The sequence below is a fragment of the Branchiostoma floridae genome, chromosome 15 (genome assembly GCF_000003815.2).
Source record: "Branchiostoma floridae strain S238N-H82 chromosome 15, Bfl_VNyyK, whole genome shotgun sequence".
Classification (NCBI taxonomy): Eukaryota; Metazoa; Chordata; class Leptocardii; order Amphioxiformes; family Branchiostomatidae; genus Branchiostoma; species Branchiostoma floridae.
Window position 1 is genome coordinate 12,923,421 of NC_049993.1, and position 19,940 is coordinate 12,943,360.

General features: G+C 42.1%; 2 protein-coding genes across 2 annotated transcripts in view; one reads left to right on the forward strand and one right to left on the reverse strand.

Annotated features, from left to right (window-relative positions):
• Positions 1 to 637: 637 nt before the first annotated feature.
• Positions 638 to 6,195, reverse strand: LOC118432513 (tripartite motif-containing protein 2-like). The gene has a single exon (XM_035844122.1). The coding sequence runs from the start codon at positions 2,465 to 2,467 to the stop codon at positions 653 to 655; it is 1,815 nt and encodes a 604-aa protein (XP_035700015.1). The 5' UTR covers positions 2,468 to 6,195; the 3' UTR covers positions 638 to 652.
• A 4,464-nt stretch (positions 6,196 to 10,659) lies between these two features.
• The window catches only part of LOC118432568 (ubiquitin-protein ligase E3C-like), a gene marked incomplete in the record, with an annotated part of 18,497 nt that continues 9,216 nt past the window's right edge, over positions 10,660 to 19,940 (forward strand). The window contains 15 exon segments of the mRNA XM_035844190.1: positions 10,660 to 10,976; positions 11,776 to 11,829; positions 12,341 to 12,415; positions 12,640 to 12,780; positions 13,393 to 13,505; positions 13,979 to 14,139; positions 14,786 to 14,942; positions 15,198 to 15,451; positions 15,987 to 16,141; positions 16,618 to 16,802; positions 17,448 to 17,534; positions 17,996 to 18,150; positions 18,363 to 18,492; positions 18,893 to 18,983; positions 19,396 to 19,500. Coding sequence (XP_035700083.1) covers positions 10,896 to 10,976; positions 11,776 to 11,829; positions 12,341 to 12,415; positions 12,640 to 12,780; positions 13,393 to 13,505; positions 13,979 to 14,139; positions 14,786 to 14,942; positions 15,198 to 15,451; positions 15,987 to 16,141; positions 16,618 to 16,802; positions 17,448 to 17,534; positions 17,996 to 18,150; positions 18,363 to 18,492; positions 18,893 to 18,983; positions 19,396 to 19,500 — 1,944 coding nt within the window.

A 19,940-nucleotide genomic window follows, 5' to 3' on the forward strand; every position in this document is an offset into this window, starting at 1 on the left:
AACATGTATCTGTGTCTATACAATGTATACGAAACCTTTCCTTTGGCGTATATCATAATGCGTCCACATTATGATAGTATTAATACAAGTTCTAGAACTGCATTTCTCTGTATTTGGATAACATAGGGTTACTGTTACCATGACCACATCAGAAGGGAATTGTTTGTAGAATCTATCGTTGATCCAGAACACGGTCCTTCATTGAACGTGCTTCAGACACTGAGGTCATCTAGACATACTTTGTTTCCTTGCTAAGCACAATTTTTACTTATATCTATGTGTGGAATTTTGTAACTTTGTCATTTGTCCTAGTTTTGTACTTCACTTGTCAATGACGAATGTTTATATGAATGAACATCTTCTTTTCGAATTGTTACTAGTTGACATACAATTCAATTAATACTAATACTAGATTTACATGTATGTTGGACTCTGGCTGAAATGTGCTGTCTAGCGACTACTATCTGAACTGCAGTGTAGTACAGCAAATGTACGTACATGACGTGAACTAGTAAAGAAGTAGATCAAGAAATACAAGACCAACATATATCCATACGTCTTTACGACGCATTACGTACGTTACATGCAGTGTCAATGTTTACGAACATGTTCTTATCGTTCCTTATAATTGTTAGTAAGACTAACTTTTGCCTTACATGTATCGGTACTTTTTGACACAGTGGTTGTACGTGTCCGCTACAAAGACGTGCCCGTCGTCTGTGGCTGCCACGCCGTGAGGAATGTTCAGCCGGCGTTCCGCGCTACTTATCACCGACAACACCTTCCCGTCATCCCGGAACACCTGGACCCGGTGGTTGTCCGTGTCCACCACAATGATCTGACCGTCCCTGTCTACTGCCACTCCGGCCGGACACGAAAACTGACCCAACTTGTGTCCGTACGAGCCGAACTTTCGCTTGAAGTTCCCGAAGAAGTCGAATACTTGAACGCGGTGGTTGGACATCTCGGCGACTATGATGTCGTCATTTTGGTTGGTGGCCACGAAGTACGGCTGTTCGAACTGACCATCGCCGGTCCCTCTCTCTCCGACCGTCCGGACAAGCGTCCCGTCCGGAGCGAGTACAAAGACGCGGTGAGCCTTCGCGTCGGCCACGACTATCCACCCGTCCTGTCGCACAGCTACCCCGTACGGCTGCCGGAAATGTTCGCAACGAAACCGCTGGAGAAGTTTCCCCTCCGCAGAAAATATCATCACGGTATTCTGTTCCCACTCAACAACCACGACGTCACCTAGCGGACTAACACCTACACCTGTAGCGTGTGAAGACAGCGTCGGAAACGCACGCAGAAACTTTCCAAGGGGGTCAAAAATCTGAATCCTCGCGTTGGTTGAATCCGCGACCACGACTTGACCTGATTTGTCTATGGCGATCCCGATTGGTTCTTTAAAGCGACCAATCCTCGTTCCTTTCTTCCCAAACTGTAGGACGGGATTGTTGCTCTTGACATTGGTGACGTAAGGGCTATCTCTGATGGGGTACCCGTTGATACAGGCCACCACGCAATGCTCGCCGGATACCCGTGGTTTCCACTTTACGTCCCAAGTACCATCAGAATTTGTCTCTATGTTCGCCTCTTGTATACTACCAGAAGGTTCTTTAATCTCAACTTCTATGTTCTCATTATCTATGTGACACTTTTGGTCGTGTTCGTCCCGTGGCTGTAGTTGGATCGTTGTCAAAAACCCCTCCGTAACTTCCTGGATGGAGAGTGTTGAGTTTGAGGGTGAACAGGGCGCTGATTGGATGTAGCCAACTTCGAGATCTTGTAACGTTTGCAGACAAGTCTTATCCGCCCTATACACGATTAAAGTATTCGTTGGAGGATTGAAACCAACTTTTCGTGATAGAATTTGTGTAAGGTTCCTCTGTATTTGTTTCTGTAAAGGTACAAGTTCAGCATCACTAGTGTGAGACAAGGCTTGCTCGCAAAACTTTACCTCAGACTCCATGTTTGCTAAAAAGTCGTCCAACTCACGGGACTGTTGAGTCAAGGTCGCCATTTTGTCTGCGCTGACACGTCGAACCTCGTGCAAAAGGTCCGTTTTCTTCTCTTCCAACAGTGCAGTTAGTTCATCAAACAAATCTTTGATATCCTCCTCGGCTCTTTCTTTCTCAAGTCTAAGAGCATCTTGTTCCGATTTGACCTTGTCACTAGCTCTTACAGTCTCCGACGTCAAGTCCCGAACATTGTTCATCAGCTCACGAAGGCTGCTTCGGTGCCTTTCGGCAATCTTCGTCAGCTCACACGGGTCATGGTCGGGCCCCGGGCGATGGTCGAACTGGGTGCAGCGCAGACATAGGAGAGCCTCACATGTGTTACAATAGGCCGTCACTACTTGGTCTTTATGTGTGGGACATGGCGTGGCATCGCGAAGTTTAACCCCCTTATGGTACAGCTCTAGATCTTCAACCCCAGGAACGTCGTGAGAGTTTCTTAAGGACATGCTAGAATAATGTACAATCCTTACAGAGAAGCAACGAATGGTCACGGCCTGAAAAATGCTTCCTGATACGTTCTCGTCTGACAGTCTTGTGTCTTAGACCCTTTACCGTATGGTTGACTCGATCAGTCCTTTCACATAGAAGTTGTCGGGCAGACACTTCACTGTACCCGACGGGAGAGCAACTGCGGCACGGACACTGGAAAAAGCAATCTTAAATACACCCCACCGTACGGTAGACTAGAGCAGGCACTTCAGGTACAAGTTGTCGGGTAGACTGTCAACACCGCCCGACGAGAGAGCGTCGACGACACGGCAAGTCCGAACGGCACCTGAAATCGCGACTAGACCGACGAGATTTCCTCACACACTCCGTCGTATAAGATCTATAAAGACACGGAAGAATCTTGGGCTTTTGGTAGCGCTCAAGACACAACACACACTTGAGGAAGTTATGGTGAACTCTAGTTGGTTTTCCCTTCCACTATTTTCCTCCTTATATCGTTATTCATGGTTACAACTTGAGGTGTGTCAACGCAACGCCTTTCTAATACCAGTACGTGACAGTTGTTTAGCCTTGGGGCAAAGGGGCAAATGGCGAATAATATGTAAATGGAGGACACGTGCGGGATATGGTATCATTAGAAATATGGTAAATGTAGTATTCACACAAAATTTCCTACGATGCACACGATCTGTGGGAAAAAGTCCACGCGAACCGTCTAGAAACCAAAAATTGTAGCATTATTTATCACCCCCCTCCCAGGGTCTCTCAGACCCAGTGACCCCACGCTCGTGATGAATCACAGGTAAGATAGCTTTGATTAAAGAGTCAACCACGCGGAAAGACAATGGAACAAATCAAGTGTACAGAATGAAGGCGTGTAATGGGTGTTCTATGAGTTCATGATGTCATTTCCGATCTCCTCAAGTAAGCATTCTACAAATATTATAATTATGAATCATGTGTTTCAGACTTTATGAAATTGACAACATAGCTTATATAGCGGTTACCTATTTGTTGAACATATGAAACAGCAAAATCACGTGCAAAGTCTCTTTTATTCAAACCTTGAAGGAAAGTACACTCAGTGGTGCCATACTCGAGCGATACGCTTATATTAGCGGCACAATTGGATAGAATTTACAACATATACAAAAAGATATATATAGAGAAAATACATACAAAAATATGATATTCGTTAAAGACTGCTTATAGCTTATACATGTAAGCAAGCTAGAGAAATACTTGGATGCGTTTCATTGAATTTGAAGAAAATCTAAGTGCATCTCTTTTGACTTGTAGTAGGAGGAAAATATATGTATATGTATATGTAGGCTGTGCAAGATAAAATTTGTACTGTCATATGTGTATCTATTAAAGAAATAGACCATATACCGACTAGCTACCATGATAACGCTTACTTGTAAATGTTACATAAGTAATTTATGTTTTTTAAGGATTTGAAACGTCAAGAATTTTTTTCTCGCAACGACAACTTTTCCAGCTTTCCGATTATTGCCATGAGCCGTGAAAAAGTAAGCTAGAAAGGTACGTGTCGTCACACAACATAGCATGGTCACGTCATTTTGAATCAACAACATGTTCCCAGTGCTTACTTAGTGATGCACCGTTTGTTATACAGACACGTTTGAAGACAGAAATCATACAGTAGCTTTTGTAAGGCCGTAATTCTTTCTTAACCGACACTACATTCATTCGCCACTGGGTAACGCTAGTTCCGCGGGGTAACCTATATCCGTTGTTTTTCAAAACACGGCATTTAGGGATATGAAGTCAACGAACGCTGCTATACTTTGAAAATAAGTGCAAGATTTAAAAAAAAGTAAACTTTAGTGAAACGACCATCCGTTGACCTGATATCCCTAAATACTTGTTCTAAAAACAACGGATAAAGGTTACCCTGTGGATAAAGGTGAAGTAGCGTTACCTCACATTTTGTCCCTCCATATTGTTTGTTGCAGGACTCAAATGCATCCCACATCGATCTTTTCACTTTTATTTTCACTTTCGCCGTCGTGCATACAAACCACCATTGACTCAAAGTCCTCGGAAGTGTTTTGGTCCAGTCAAAAGTGGTCGAAGACGCTTTCAAGCAGTTACTTGTTCGAATTCAGGAACGACCTATTTTCTTGAAGACTTCCAAAACTTGGCAGGTTTCTTGTCTTCTTTCCGTTTTCTTAGTTTCGATCTTTGGTAAAAGGTTCTTGTGTATTCACGTACAACTATAGGCAGGATCCTCTGTACTACTCTGAGAGTCTAGTGTCTGACGTGTCGATACCTGTGGTGACGTCTGTCACTTTGTGGTCAGGGACATCAGATTTTCTCGTCAGACACAAACAGTCCATCTTCGCAGAGATGTCACAGCTATCCCCACAAGCTCTCTGACGATACTTAGCCCTGCACTTTGGATCGTAAGATTCTTCTAACGTATAAAATCTCACTCCTTGGAACATTTGGGAAGCTCGATCATGACAGTTCTTACAGAGGAAAGAAGAACAATCCTGGCACCAAGATGTTGCCGTTTGTCTGGACGGACAGAACTGGCAGACAGGGTGCGAATCTCCACCACTGAAAAGCTCGTTTAACTGCACCAGACTGTTGATGTGACGGTTGTTGAGAAATCCGTCCACACCAGTTCCTGGTACGTCCGTTACTCTGTGACACGATGGGCAGGAGAAGGTATTCTTACCGCCGACATGTTGCTCCAGGCAGTCCCGACAAAACGTGTGAAGGCACGGCAACTCTTTCGGCTTGAGGAAGCGGCCACGACAAATGGCGCAGGTCAAAATATGTTCTGGATCGTGCAAGTCTTCCGCTTTAGCGAGCGCCATTTTTTATGTCAAAACTGCACGCTAGTCGGTCAATACTGGTAGCTAGATTCTGTCAAAACATCTTCGTAATTGGGCAGGCCAATGGGAGTTACGTAACTATTAATGGCTCGTGACACACTTGTTTCTTCATGGAAGTCAGCCTGTTATGTTTTTTCTGGGCTGTGATTGGATAAGAACATGATGGATTTATTGTGCCATGGAAACCAAGTAACGGTTGAGATCAAACACCTGTGCCAAGGGTTCAAAGTCTATATACTATATACATGGTGTAGATTTGTCTGTTGACTTTGTGTCTGCATATGGGTATACCGGTACAATGTGACACAAGAGCGGTTACAAACACTACGACCTGCACACTTGAGGTATTGTTCAGGCCATTTGATTTTATTATATGGATGGCATCATTGGGAACCCCAAAACTGATGCACCGTGAGAATGAAAATGGCCAAAGAAATTTGTATTCATTCTGAAATCTAAGTGGTCAGAAATGCTAAACAACTCTGAGCATACAGAGTATGGTATAGTAAAGAGCTTCTCTAATGGTTTCGTAGACAAGCCATCTTGTGCGCCAATAAACAATGCTAAATGGATCAAAAGCGCCGACTAGTGACCAAAATTGTTATTGCATCAAGTCTAGCATAGTATACCTTGCCGTCCAACAACGGCTTTTAAACTATCAATAACCGTTTGTTCAGAGCCCACGAGAATCATCACCACCCGGACCAACACCACTAGCATTTGAAGTTTATTCTAGGTCATTAGCGAGACTTTTGATGTTACAACAAGGTGAATAACTCCAAGATTTCGGCCGTACTACTTTGTACCGCGGATAACAACTGTGTTGTGTGGTCTGCAGGTGGTATTTACGCGGATTAGTCGCGGTACGTACATTCAGATAATTATATCACTCAATGTGCAACCAATGAGCTTTTATCTTGGTGCAACACTATAAATACGATCTAAAAGCTGAATTATTATACCACCACACAGTAAAGTTCAGGCCTCGCTGAAGTGTTAATAAATAGTGTACAGATGGTGGTAATTATATAACAAGAAGGTTAATATAGTTTCAAGATTTCGGTAGTACTACTTTGTACCGCGGATAACAACTGTGTTATGCGGTCAGCGGGTGGTATTGACGTTGATTGGTCCAGTGCATGTACATTCAGATAATTCTATTGGTATAGTACTGCACATCAAACAATGTTATGTGCTGATTGGTCAAGCAGAATTAACTGACCAATCAATGTGCATTTAGTGCATGATACTCTATGTATACATACGATCTAAAAGCCGACGTTTTGCACCATCACATAGTAAAGTTGAAGTCTCGTTGGATTTTACGTTGAAGTGTTAGTAGATAGTGTACAAATGATGGTAATTATACTGCAACAAGTTGAATAATTTCAAGATTTCTGTCGCACTACTTTGTACCGCGGATAACGACGTTGTTATGCGGTCTGCAGGTAGCGCTGATTGGTCGTGTGCATGTACATTCAGATAATTCTATTGATATAGTATTGCACATCTAACAATGTTACATGCTGATTGGTCAAGTAGAATTAATTGTCCAATCACTGAGTAGTTACTATTACACACTTGTCCAGCTGCAGTATTTATTTCATTAACTGCTAGGGGTCGCTCTTAAACTATCAATGTAAAATCGTATTTGCAGTATAATCTTCTGTCGTTCTATTTTAATTCGCCTAGTAGCGCGCTTGACACAGAGAAAGAAGGTGCCGGTTGCCCTGGTAATTGTTACTAATGAGTTGTTTTCGTTGAAATACGAAGGGAATACTGCATTAGAAGTAACTTTGATGGAAAGAAAGCCAGGGGAAGTCTGTCAGTCTAATACCACCCAATAAATTCGGCGTAAACTACTAGAGCTCGGTCTTCTGTTGACTGTGGTAGAGTTCACATCAGTGAGGGCTGACTGAGACCGCTGACCAACACAAGTTTCTTTTCAATTCACTAATAGAAAATTACGATACAACAGATAAAGAATCGAAGTATGATTTTACATTAAAAAAACTTAGCTTTACCTAACCCAGAATATAAAGGATCATAAAGTAATGACAATGCTTGCTTGGCTTGCTCTGGTAGCGTGAGACATGACTGGCAGTTACAGTACACGATTGCACCAGAGCGATTGTACAGAACTTCTACATAGAGGCTGTTGGTAGACTTCCAAATAGATACCTCAGTTATAAGGAAGACATTTTCAAATTGCAAACATGTATTGTAGATACAACAAGACACTTGATACAAAGTTGATAGAGCTGAGTTGAAAGTTTCAATTTTAGTACAAGGTTGGTTTCCCAAAATTTGAACGTTGCTGTTGTATTAAAGGACCTTGTCATGATTATATGTAACTTTGTTACAAGTTATATTTGGATCATTCTGCAGGGTTTGATAGTGTTTCTTTGAAAATCAGTAGAGAGAAAATATTTGAATTTTTGACCAGTATTTTATGCTAATTTTATCTTTTCAACCTCCTTGGTTATAATCCACCCCCGGGTTCGCTCAGACACAAAGCAGATAAGGATGTGATCGCGTACCTCAACGCATCAATCCAGTCAGCGGAGACGAAGTACCCCATGTCCGGAGTTGTACTACTTGGTGACACCAACCAGCTCAAGTATAAGCCATTGTGTATGCGGACTGGGTTGAAACAGGTTGTCTCGCGTCCAACCCGAGGTGAAAATCAGCTGGACTCGATTTTCACCAATCTGTCTAAACACTACAGTAGTAAACCTTTACATCTCCCTCCATTGGGAAGTTCAGATCACCAGGTACTAGTGTTACCGGGCACGCCATGGGTAAAGGAGCCTGTCTTCGTGCACCGCCGGAGAAAATGTACTCCCGAAACAGTGCGTTCGCTTGGTCTGGCACTGAACCTCGCCGATTTCTCCCCAGTGGAAAACACTCCGCATGCAGAACAGAAAGTACACCAGTTCTATTCAATTCTGCGCCCACTACTCGACAGCTTGTTACCCTTTAAGAGGGGGAAAGTCACCTCCAGGGACAAGGAGTGGATTACCCCCCGTATTAAAGGACTGATAAGAGAGAGGCAGAAAGCCTTTATGTCAGGAGACACTACCAACTACCAACGTCTACGTAACAAGATACAACACTACATGAAGACAGCTAAAAGATCTTCCTACGAGAAAGAAGTAGACCATCTAAAACACGGTGACACACGCAAGTGGTTCAGTCTTGTGAAGTCCTTGATGGGAGCTCCGAAGAAGAGAGAAGGCAGTTTGCCGACCCCTGGAATAGACTGTGATTCACTGAGTGAACACTTCTCGTCCGTTTGGTCGAATGTTACCCGTGACATACCGAGCACTGCAGACGTCTCGGACCAGCTTTCCACTGGATCATTGCCAGAGCTCAGTATAGGACAGGTTAAACTCCAACTCAGAAAGCTCAACCCACGCAAAGCTACCGGAGACGACCACATTCCGACATGGATTCTGACTACTTTCCACGAGGAACTTGCTCCTGTGCTATGTAACATCTACAACTCCTGTCTGCAACAGGGCATATTCCCTGAACAATGGAAGTCGGAGTTGGTCGTTCCAGTACCGAAGACATCTAAACCCAAGGGGCCTGAAGAATACAGAAGGATCTCCCTTACCAGCTGTCTGGGTAAAGTACTGGAATCGTTTGTCCGTGTGCTGTTACAGAGAGACACTGACCACCTGATCCATGGCTCCCAACATGGCTTCAGGCCGGGGAGATCAACGGTGTCGGCCCTCAACCACATTACGCAAACCTGGCACGACGCGCTCAACAGTAAGCCGAAAATGGATGTACATGTGTCATTCATCGACTTTAGCCGGGCGTTTGACACAATTGACCACGGCAGTCTTCTGCATAGCTTGGCAAAGATGGGGGTGAGACGGGACCTGTGGTGTTGCTTGCGCAGTTACCTGAGTGACCGTGTACAGCGTGTCAGGTGGGGTTCGTGTATCTCCTCGCCACGCCCAGTACTCGCCGGAACCCCTCAGGGTGGGATCATCTCGCCAACTCTGTTTGTCCTGGCCATGAACAGTCTTGACAAAGGCATCCCGATCAGTGTAGCCCCAGTTAAGTACGCTGATGACCTGACAAACACAGAACTTCTCATGGGATCGCTACCAGGCCAAATGCAACTTGCCATCAATGAAGTTGACTCTTGGGCGAAGTCCTACAGTATGGCAGCTAATGTGAAAAAGACAAAAGACATGGTGGTCAGCTGTCGTAAGGAGGCAGTGAACCCCCCTCCACTTACTTTGAACGGGGAGAACGTGGAGCGTGTGCGGAGGTTCAAACTCCTTGGAGTGATAGTAAGCGACGACTTGTCCTGGGGCCCACACATTGAGTACATGTTGTCGAAAGTCAGCCCCAGGATTCACTACCTGCGACTGTCCAAACGAGCCGGGCTACCAGCAGACGTACTTCTCCAGATCTACAAGACATTCATCCGCCCAGTACTGGAGTACGGCTCACCGGTGTGGGGAGGTCTACCCCGCGGTCTGGCTGAAGAGCTGGAGAAAGTCCAGAGGTCCTGTTGCAGGATCATCGGTATACCCTACGAACAGCTACCTACCTTGGAGTCCCGGAGACGGGATGCGACTGTACGTGAACTGAGAAGAGTGGTGGCTGACGCCACTCACCCTTGCCAGGAGTTCCTGCAGCCGGCTACAGAGTGTCAGTACCAGCTACGACGGGCTCCCCGTTTTAAGCTGCCACTGAGCCGGTCCAACAGACATTCGCAATCGTTTATCCCCAGGGCCCTTGCTCTGTTGAATGACAATTAACGCACTATCAAATCCGTATGACGTGTACCGAACTCATTGTTACAAATATTGTATAGTAAACGTCTGTAATTTGTGATTTTAAGCAAAATTATAAGTCAATGTAAAGTATGCCTTTAAAATTGTAATAACTTTTTAAACAATGTTTAATAACGAAGCTTGTAAACACCAACACAATTCAGGCTAAATTGCCTGCAAAGTGGTGATTTTAATAAAGTTCAAAGTTCAAAGTTCAAAGTTGATTATACTGGCTGAAAAAGAACAAAAATGACCTGAAGTAGCATGCATAATCTGAAGATTTGAATCAGTGTGCTGAGAAAGTAACAAGTGCCTTTTGTATATTCGCCCTAGACATATGATACGAAGACGTCACGTGCGAAGAAACTTTTTCAGCAAGTGTAATGCGTCATCATGAATACGTCATCATGATGGTGCATTTTAGAAGTGACGCCATCAAAACATGCGGTGTTCCCTTACATTACACAACAATTTATAACCTACGTTTTGATTGGTGCAATCTGACCTGACCCGCCGATTCAACCAATAGGAGGGAGTTTCACATCCCCGTCGTTGTAAACAGAAGAAGATGACAAGACAAGACGTTTTCTAGCAAGTTCTTCACTAAGTTACTCTACTTTTTAACCACTAAGGTGTTATTTGAGCCACAACGAACACGTCTGCTACTTTCAAAGGGCTGAATTTAGAGATTTGATTTGTGTTCGACGTTATTTTTACTCGAAAACAAGGTTATTTTCGATGTCCCTAGGCGACTAGAGATGTATACTTCGAGTTTCAGCGGTTTTAGTGGACATTTCCGAACAAAACCCACCGTAGCTTTGGGCGGAGCGAGCAGGAAGGTAGGAAGTTATATCATGAACTTGTAAATATGTGACCTGATTACGTCTGCGTTGGTCTTCTAGGCTGTTTCTTGAATCAGGAAAATTTAGAATCTCACGTATAATGGGGGAGGGGGGCATGGCGATCTGATATCTATGCTGATTTTTGGATCTTATGACTGGGTCGTAGATTTCTGTGACACAACAGATGAATAGAATAGCTAGCGTACATGTACACCGTATCTTCGATGATGATCCAAATTTATGATCCGATTTCCCTTACATCATACTAGTAACGTTACTTTGTAAGGATGCATCGTGTGTGGTCTTCAGATGGAACATAATTTTGTTTTGTTTATGCAAGGACGTAGACGTCCTCGGCTTATGCATAATTTAAAATTAGCAATCATCACTGATCAGAAATGTTATTTCTTTGCAATCACTCTCATAGATACTGGTAAACATTACGTTTTGTAATGTTATTGATAGTCTGTGCATTATATGATTACTGTACATGCTGAAAATTGTGTTCGCGACCACCGCAAACATCTTTCCATTACAGTATATGACTATAGACTGACTATATAGCTAGTGCAGTATATGGCGCTACTGCAAACTCAAAACCCGTAACCGTGAGCATTCAATATTCCTGCTACCACGAAATTGAATCCCAGCAAACTTAAATGCATTTACAGTAGTTGATGATGAAAAATCTCATCATGAGGTTGGTTTAGCTTTGCTTGACTTCTCCCCATATCATAGTTGATATATATATACATGTGTATGTAAGTACTATACATTATTGTACATTTTCTTACAGGAACCCAGAGATGTACTCCTCAAGAGAGCACAGGAGGAGAGAGAAAAGAGAGAGGTATGTGATGGTATCAGGTCGAGAAATAAATCTCTCCAGTTATGTAGCTTTTACTTTTCAGTACAAACCTCGTGTGTTATGCCATAGAGCAAACAAACAAACAAAAAGCTTGATTCAACTCGGCTCCTACATTGTAGGTAATTAGAGCTCGGGTCAGGTTAATTAGGGTTCAGCTAAAATGAGGTTTAAGGGGAGGGTTCGAGTTAAGCTTTGGCAGCAAAACATCTAGAAACCATCCTACTATAGGCATCATCTGTGAAGAATTGTCCTGATTTGCGTGATTCTGAGTTGTCTTGGTACTGCCAAGATGACCGACATTCAACTTCAAGTGTCCAGTTCAGAAGGCTTTGTTGATAATTTCACATTGCACAAACCTGTCTGGTTTGGATCTTCTAAAATAGGTCAGTACTTTCTATTAGAGTAGTAACTGAGTAGTCATCATTAGAAATTCTAATGATGACTACTCAGTTCCTCATACTCTAACATTGAACATGCATTTTCCACCATATAGGAGCAGAGAAGACGCCAGAATGCCAGCATCACTATCCAGTCCTACACACGGGGCATGTGGGTCAGGCATGAACAGGTAAGGACTAGTGGTGGGTACTGGTCCATTGTACTGGTACAAAACCATTTTTCTTGTTGGACCGGTCCACATTTTGGGCCAAGCAGAAAATTTTTTCCATGCTCCCAAATTCTTAGGCTTGGTGTACCTTTGCACTTATAACCAAAAAGGAATGTCTAAATCTGGAGTATATATGCATGTACATGTATAGTTCTTACTGAAGTCTTTTTTATCATCTCCCACAGAAAGACCATCAGAGACTGCTGTACGATGCCTGCATGACTGACATGGAGAGTGGACAGGTCACTCCTGACCCCAGTAACCTGTCCTGGCTGACCAGGAGGCTGCTGTTCTTCTACTCACAACAACTGGACACAGACAGACTGGTCAGTTAACCTCTGTTAATGTTGTTATTCATGGTACACACACCAACTGGACACAGACAGACTGGTCAGTTAACCTCTGTTATTGTTGTTATTCATGGTACACACACCAACTGGACACAGACAGACTGGTCAGTTTTTCTGTTAGTCAGGGTATATGGCAAATAGGTCAGCATTGGACGAAGGTGTAACAAAACATTGATTTTATACAGAGAGGTGTTAGTGACTAAGCTCCTGTATACTGCAGTATAGCATAGGGTCATAGGCCATACCCCACTGCCACCTATGAGTTCTTGAATGCTTCAACCAACACTGCCTCCACGGAACATACAGTATTTGTTGTCGAGAGAGAAGTGATATGTAGTGTACTGTATGTCAATTTTTGGCAATGCCTCAGAGGTGGAGCCCACTTTAGTATTGTTCAAATTTCTGTGATTATGGCAAATCTTAGACATAGTAGATAGTAGCTTGACAGGCTTAGGATGATTTTTCTACCAGGAAGGACCTGTATCACTGGTACTTAGCATATCTAAATCTAAGATTGATTTTTAAATGAAAAGGCCTCTATGATCTATTCTTGGAAAGGAAATTTATCATGTTGGACGTGTTTTACAGGTGAAACTATGCCAGCTCCTCCTGAAGAAGAAGAATGTAGGAAGCCTGGTGTGTACCATAGGGAAAGAGACATGGACTCACCAGATCAAACGGGTCTTACTGCTGTGCTCAAGGTAAGACTTAAGATTCCTCAAGTGATTTGTTCAAAATCAATGTCTTAGAATTAATAAACTTGACACCTTCCACTTGTTGTGTGTCTTATTGTGGTATATGTCTGGTTTCAGCAAAGGGAGAGGGATACGCTATTCAAATAATGGTGCTTATAATTACTTTCAGTGTGTTGTATTATTGAAATATGAAAAGAAAAGTCGATGAAATGATGGTTTAGGACTTACCTTTTGGTATTACCAAAGCAGTCTCAGAGATAGCAGGTCTAATGACAGCAGAGTAAAAAAGCTACCAGTACATTACGCCCTCTGGCAGACTATGCACAAACTCCACCACTGTATTGTAGAAATACAAACATATGTACACAGGCAACTGAGGCAAGCCTCTTGCTGCAAATACGGTAAGCAAAATGGCACAGTTGTCATGCTTTTAGTGTACATTTGTTGGTAACTGAAAAACTTTTGTTTCCTTCTTTTAGGTATCTGGAGATGATATCCCAGTCCCACAGTCCCATCGCTGTCCCCCTTCGGACGTTAGAGACATTCACAGACACTGCGGTGTACCAGGAGAGCTCACTACTCACACAACAACAGTCAGAGATGGTGGTGTTAGAAACCATGGAGTACCTGTGTAGTCATGGTAAGTTTTAGGGATGGTAGCAGTATAGTACAGTGTTAGAAACCATGGAGTACCTGTGTAGTCATGGTAAGTTTTAGGGATGGTAGCAGTATAGTACAGTGTTAGAAACCATGGAGTACCTGTGTAGTCATGGTAAGTTTTTGGGTAATAGCATCTTGGGTTAGATGATGTGTAAGTATGTAGCTCTATGCTGAAATTTCCATCTTTGAATAGTTTCTTTCTATAGTAACTTATTTGTTCAAATGTATTTATGGATAGTGTTCAGAATAATGAACATTGCAGTCTACTGTAATGATGATTCATAGGAATCCTCAATTCATAAAGAAAATTTTGTAGAAAATATAAGAAGAAAACTCTTGGCTTGACTTAAAAGCATATGTGACAAAGATGTGGTGATATGATGTAGATGTCTCAAACATACATGTATGTGCCAATAGTTACGAAAGCTACTGTATATGAAACAGTCAATATTTTTCTAAACTCTAAACTGGTATTTTTTCAGTTGCTTTAGTAACTACTATTTGGCATATCTCATTACATGTATATCTAATCATCTTCAATTTTTGAATATATGACTTAAATTCAAGTAATATTGATTATTATCCACATTTCAAATGAAAATGTTCAACTTGTGTCTTTCCCCTAGGTTACTTCAGACACATCGGAACCCTGGTGAACAACAGAATACCTGACAGTATTGAACACTCCACCAACCCTCCCACCCCTCTTGCTGCTACGTTACTGGAGTTTGTAGTAAAGCCACTAACTTTGATCAGCTCACAGCAAGCCAAAGACACATACAGGCAAGTAACAGATACAATATGGTGTGGCCTTCTTTGACTAGTAATATGCTATTTCATGTACTTGTTTTTGACTAGTTTACATTATATTCTGTATTTTTAATATATGGATTTGTTTACAGTAAAGCTCCTAGATGTTTTGCATATCTAACGTTTTTTCACTGGATTATAAAATACATAGATACACACACAAAATATGCTTTGTAAAACAATTTTCCTTTAACAATGTCTAACATATAAATCACTTTAACTTCCCAGAGATACTGTTCTGTGGGCTTTGTGTAAGGATCTCCTAACTCAACCAATCACAGAGCAGGTTAGAAACTTCATCCTGCCTGCCATGGCTGCTGGGAAACGAGGCTTCCCATTTGAGAACCTGTTGCAGGCATTGGCTCCTGTCAGTCATGATGTTTCAGCCAATGTGGGCGAGTCCTCACCTGTCAGTCATTCTAGGGTGGAGCCATCTCCTTGGTTGCTGTATTCCCTGTTAGAATTAGGAGACTGTCAAGTAGGTAAGTGTATCTCCATGTTTTTGCTCCAGTTTTCAAGGAGAAAGTTGTAGTAGTAGTGGTATCTAATAGCAGTAGTAGTAGTAATCTAATAGCAGCAGAAGGATGTACTTTGAGGTGTTGTTTTTGCAAAACATGAGTGCTGTATCTGTCACTTTGTTGGTGTCCCTCATTACATTTCAGTGAATCATGGCACAAACACTTTCACACGTTTGGAGATTGCCTGACCACCTTAAATGAATCTCTTTTGAATGTGAACAACTCAAGAAACGATACTTAAAAAGTTGCGATGTAAGAATCATAAAACACAGAAATGCTCTGTACTGAAATACAAGAAGGGACCCTTACATTAAAGTCAGCACCTGCCTACTTCATTGATATGGAAAGTTAATAGAAATTCTCTGTTTAACTGTACTATGATCTAGTATACAAACAGATCAACAAGGGTGTAATCTAATGGTTAAAGTTTGAAATATTAGGTATAACCTGAAGACATAATTGGTTATGATTGAACAGTTCTGTATCCCTTCTCCCACAGAGAGGTTGAGCCAGTCGTCCCTGACGTCCTACCTGCATGTGTTAGAGACTCTCCTGCCCACCTTACCCAGTGTGGGGAGGGCTGCACGGCACCAGGCAGACGACTCAGACTCTGAAGACGAAGGCATGGACACCTTAGACCCCATGTTCTTAAAGGTAAGTACACATGTATTTGGCGTACTATGTCTACTGTATTGTCTGTATACATGATGTCTCTTAAGAGTAGATTTTGTATGTCAATCCATTTAGGATTACCCTTCTTACATGTACTATATGTGACTGGTACAATCATACATGGTATGTTATCACACAAAAAAACTGGTGTTGTATCTCTTAAAACATTGGGATTTCAGTTCAATTCATTGCTAGTGTAACAAGATTGTACTGTAGTGTACATTTATATAAAGTTCCAGTAATTAAAAAGATGTATATTAAATTTTTGTGTATCAAAATGAGCTTAGTTGGCAGATTTAGCATGCCTTTGATAAAACTTCCAGTATTTGTAGCGTGTTCTGCAAGTGTCAACTCTTTTCTTGGACTTAGCACAAGAAAATTAGATATAGACAATACATACATCATAACTGTCCATATAAAAAGGATTTACCGACTAATCTATCCTCCCCACCCCCCAGTCTGGCAGCCTGAACTCCCCCCAGGCCCTGAGGGAACAGTGTATCGCCATGCTGGGCTCCTGGAACCATATCAACTGTTTCCTGCGCTGCATCTTCAACGGGCTGTCCCAGGCCACACTACTGGCCCTGTGTTCTATCCTACATACTCTCATGGCCAGGCATAACCTACAGGTCCACAAGTTCAGGTACAGTAGCGTTGAACATATGTGTTATAGATAATGAGATATCAGGATGTTTTAATAGTGAGTGACTGACTACACAGTGTGAGTGTATAGTGAATGTATTTGAGTAGAGTTTAACACAGAAAGGAAACGCAATTCAATTTCTACAACTGGGTGAAAATTTTGATTAAAAAAGATTTAAAAAAAATTAACTTCTGGACGTATTCTAGAATGCCTTCCGATGCCTTTTAGTAACATTGGGGAAAAGTGATGAATGTGACTCAAAACGTCTGGAAGTAAATCTCCAATTTTCATCCAGTTGTAGAGATTGGATTGCCTTTGAACATTGTTAACCTGGATGACTACTCTTCATAAACATAATACCGAGAGATTGTACTCTTAGAAGATTACTAACCTCCTTTGTTGGATATTTTTGTCTACTTTTTCTTTAGTTATAAGGTATAACTTGTGGCCAACATTAACACTTATTCTGTCAATGATCCTCATAAGGGATGTTGTCCTTTTTGTCAGTGTTACTTTCAATGTTAGTCTGAAAATGTTTTCCTTTGGCCAAACAGATAGTTCAAGAAGAAACAAAAGCCATTTACTGCACTGTGTGATACTGAAACCACAGTCAGCCATAAGAGTTGTGATTACTTTGTATTGCAGACTACTGTATACACTAGCCTTCAATGGAGCATTTCTGAGGCAACTATATGCTGCAGTGTTGGGTGCAACCAAGACAACAGCCACAGGGTAAGCAAGGAGTGCAACATGTTGTGTCTTTTCAGAAGCATTAAGTAAGCTGAATGATACAACTAGTGCAGAACACTGCATACAATGTCAGCAGAAGTGAAAAAATTGCTCCATGCAAGGTTCTTAGATACAGTCAGACCTTTGTTTGGTGACTGTGTTTGAATAGCTGTGTTTAAACAAAAGGGACGAAAGAAAAGAAAGAAAGAAAATGGTCGCAATACACAGGAGGCCACTATCAACAGCAATAAATTTTGTACTTTCGTAATGATTTGGTCATTAATCAGAAAGTTGATATATAAGAAAAGAAGCAATGAATTTATCCACTGAACTAAAGAGTTTAATAAGAGTTAAGCAATTGATTTTGAATGTACCACAAGAAATGTAACAAAAGTGACTGAAAGAATTGATTTTTTTTATCTCAAGAAGACTCAAGAGACTTAGGCTCTTTTTTTCTTTGTTAGCTCGAAGGTGCAGCTGCTGCAGCTGTTGGCAGGTGGCATCCCCATGGCACCTGAGGACGCCCAGCGAGTGGTGCCCCCGCTGTCCCTGTTCTGTTCCCTCTTCAGTCATTCCCTCATGTCGCTCCATGACATCGACTTCTATGCAGAGACACCAGGTATGTTCGGCCATGGTCACAATTTGAGACAGGAAATGAGATAAACTATGATATTACATTCTGGGACCTTTGACCTAAATTCCTGCTAGTGTCTCCAATGATAGTGGGAATAAGTGCATAAATACACAGATAGACAAAGAGGCACATTGACGCACATTTTTTAGAGGGTTGAAGTCTGCCATCTCTGATTATCTTGTTCCCCTTGGTTCCAGACCGTTCCCACGCCATGCCGTTTCGCCTGGCGGACCTGGTGTCCATGAGTGCGGTCCTGCGTGACGTGTGTGTGGGCATCATAGAACTGGCCATACCTGACACTAAACCTACTGTAGGGGAGGACTATAGGTAAGTAACATACCTGACACCAAACCTACTGTAGGGGAGGACTATAGGTAAGCAATGATAGGGCCATTGCTGACACTAAACCTACTGTAGGGGAGGACTATAGGTAAGTAACATACCTGACACTAAACCTACTGTAGGGGAGGACTATAGGTAAGTAATGATTATCAAATCAACATGGCCTAATGTAGATCTGAAGTTCATTATTTGCAGTTTGGGTGATATGTGTACCTAGCAGTGCTGTAGAGATTACTTTTTTTACAGGTAGTCTCTAAATGTTACTTGATAAGAGATGAAGTACAGTACAAGTTATCAGCTTGTAGAAACAGAGTCCATCATTGGACAGAGTCCACCAACTGTTTGAAAATGTGTGGCGTGAATTGCTGTTGTCATTTTCTCACAGGAAAGCTATGAACAGTGTCGGTGCCAAGGTGTCGGACGGAGCTGACCTTGACTTCCAGAGACAGACAGAAGACTGGGCACACCTTTTTAAGGTCAATAACTATTGTTTTTTTTGTATAACCTCTGTTAGAACAATAAGTACATGGATTAGTATGGGGTCACAGATTTCTCTTGTCACGAGTACTGTAAATGCATTTAAGTTTGCGGGGATTTAATTTTGCGGTAGTGGGAAAAGGGACTTTTCGCGGTGGTTTTAAGTTTGCGGTAGCACCATGCACTGTAGTCTCTTATTGCCATGGAAAAATGTTCGCGGTGGTTTTAAGTTTGCGGTAAGCTACCACTGTGAAAACCACGAACATTAAACCACTGCAAAAGTTTCTGCATTTAATACCTTGTTGTTTGTATTTACAGTACTTCGACTAGTTTGCTTTATCAAGGAAATTTGGGGTTTTGTTTGATGTATTTGAGATGCAGGTATTGAAAGTTTTCTATCTCACCCCACAGGTGATCACCCATGTGGTTGCCCAGCTGAAGGCCCGTGACACCAGACAGAGGTTCTGTCCACATGGGCACTGGTTATCCAGCAGGGTCAACATACAGGCTACCAGGGTAGGTGCAATTATACCGTGTACATGTATGTCTGGGTAGAAGGCCTCATGTTCATCTCATAAGGTGATGTAAGCGTCCCAGGAATTTGCTGTTTTCTATTTATATTTGTGAGGGTATCTTTGCAAAGGACTCCACAGTACTGGCAGACTCAACTGCATGTCTCACAACTTTAAACTGTTGTCTAGAACCTTACAGAGTCCAGCTCTACACAGCTTGTACCTACTGTTTGCTACAGATCTTGTGCCAGTTATGCAAAATAAGCAATTCTTTTGTCGTCTTTTAAAGAGATTCTTTTATACCCCCTTATAGTTATACTACATATTACTTAACTAAAGTTTTCATCATTTAAATGTTACGATGTTTCCCTAGCCGTCAGCCATGCAGCGTGGCCAGACCATGTTGAACTTCAGACATTATCCAAGCTGCTCAATGAACTTAAG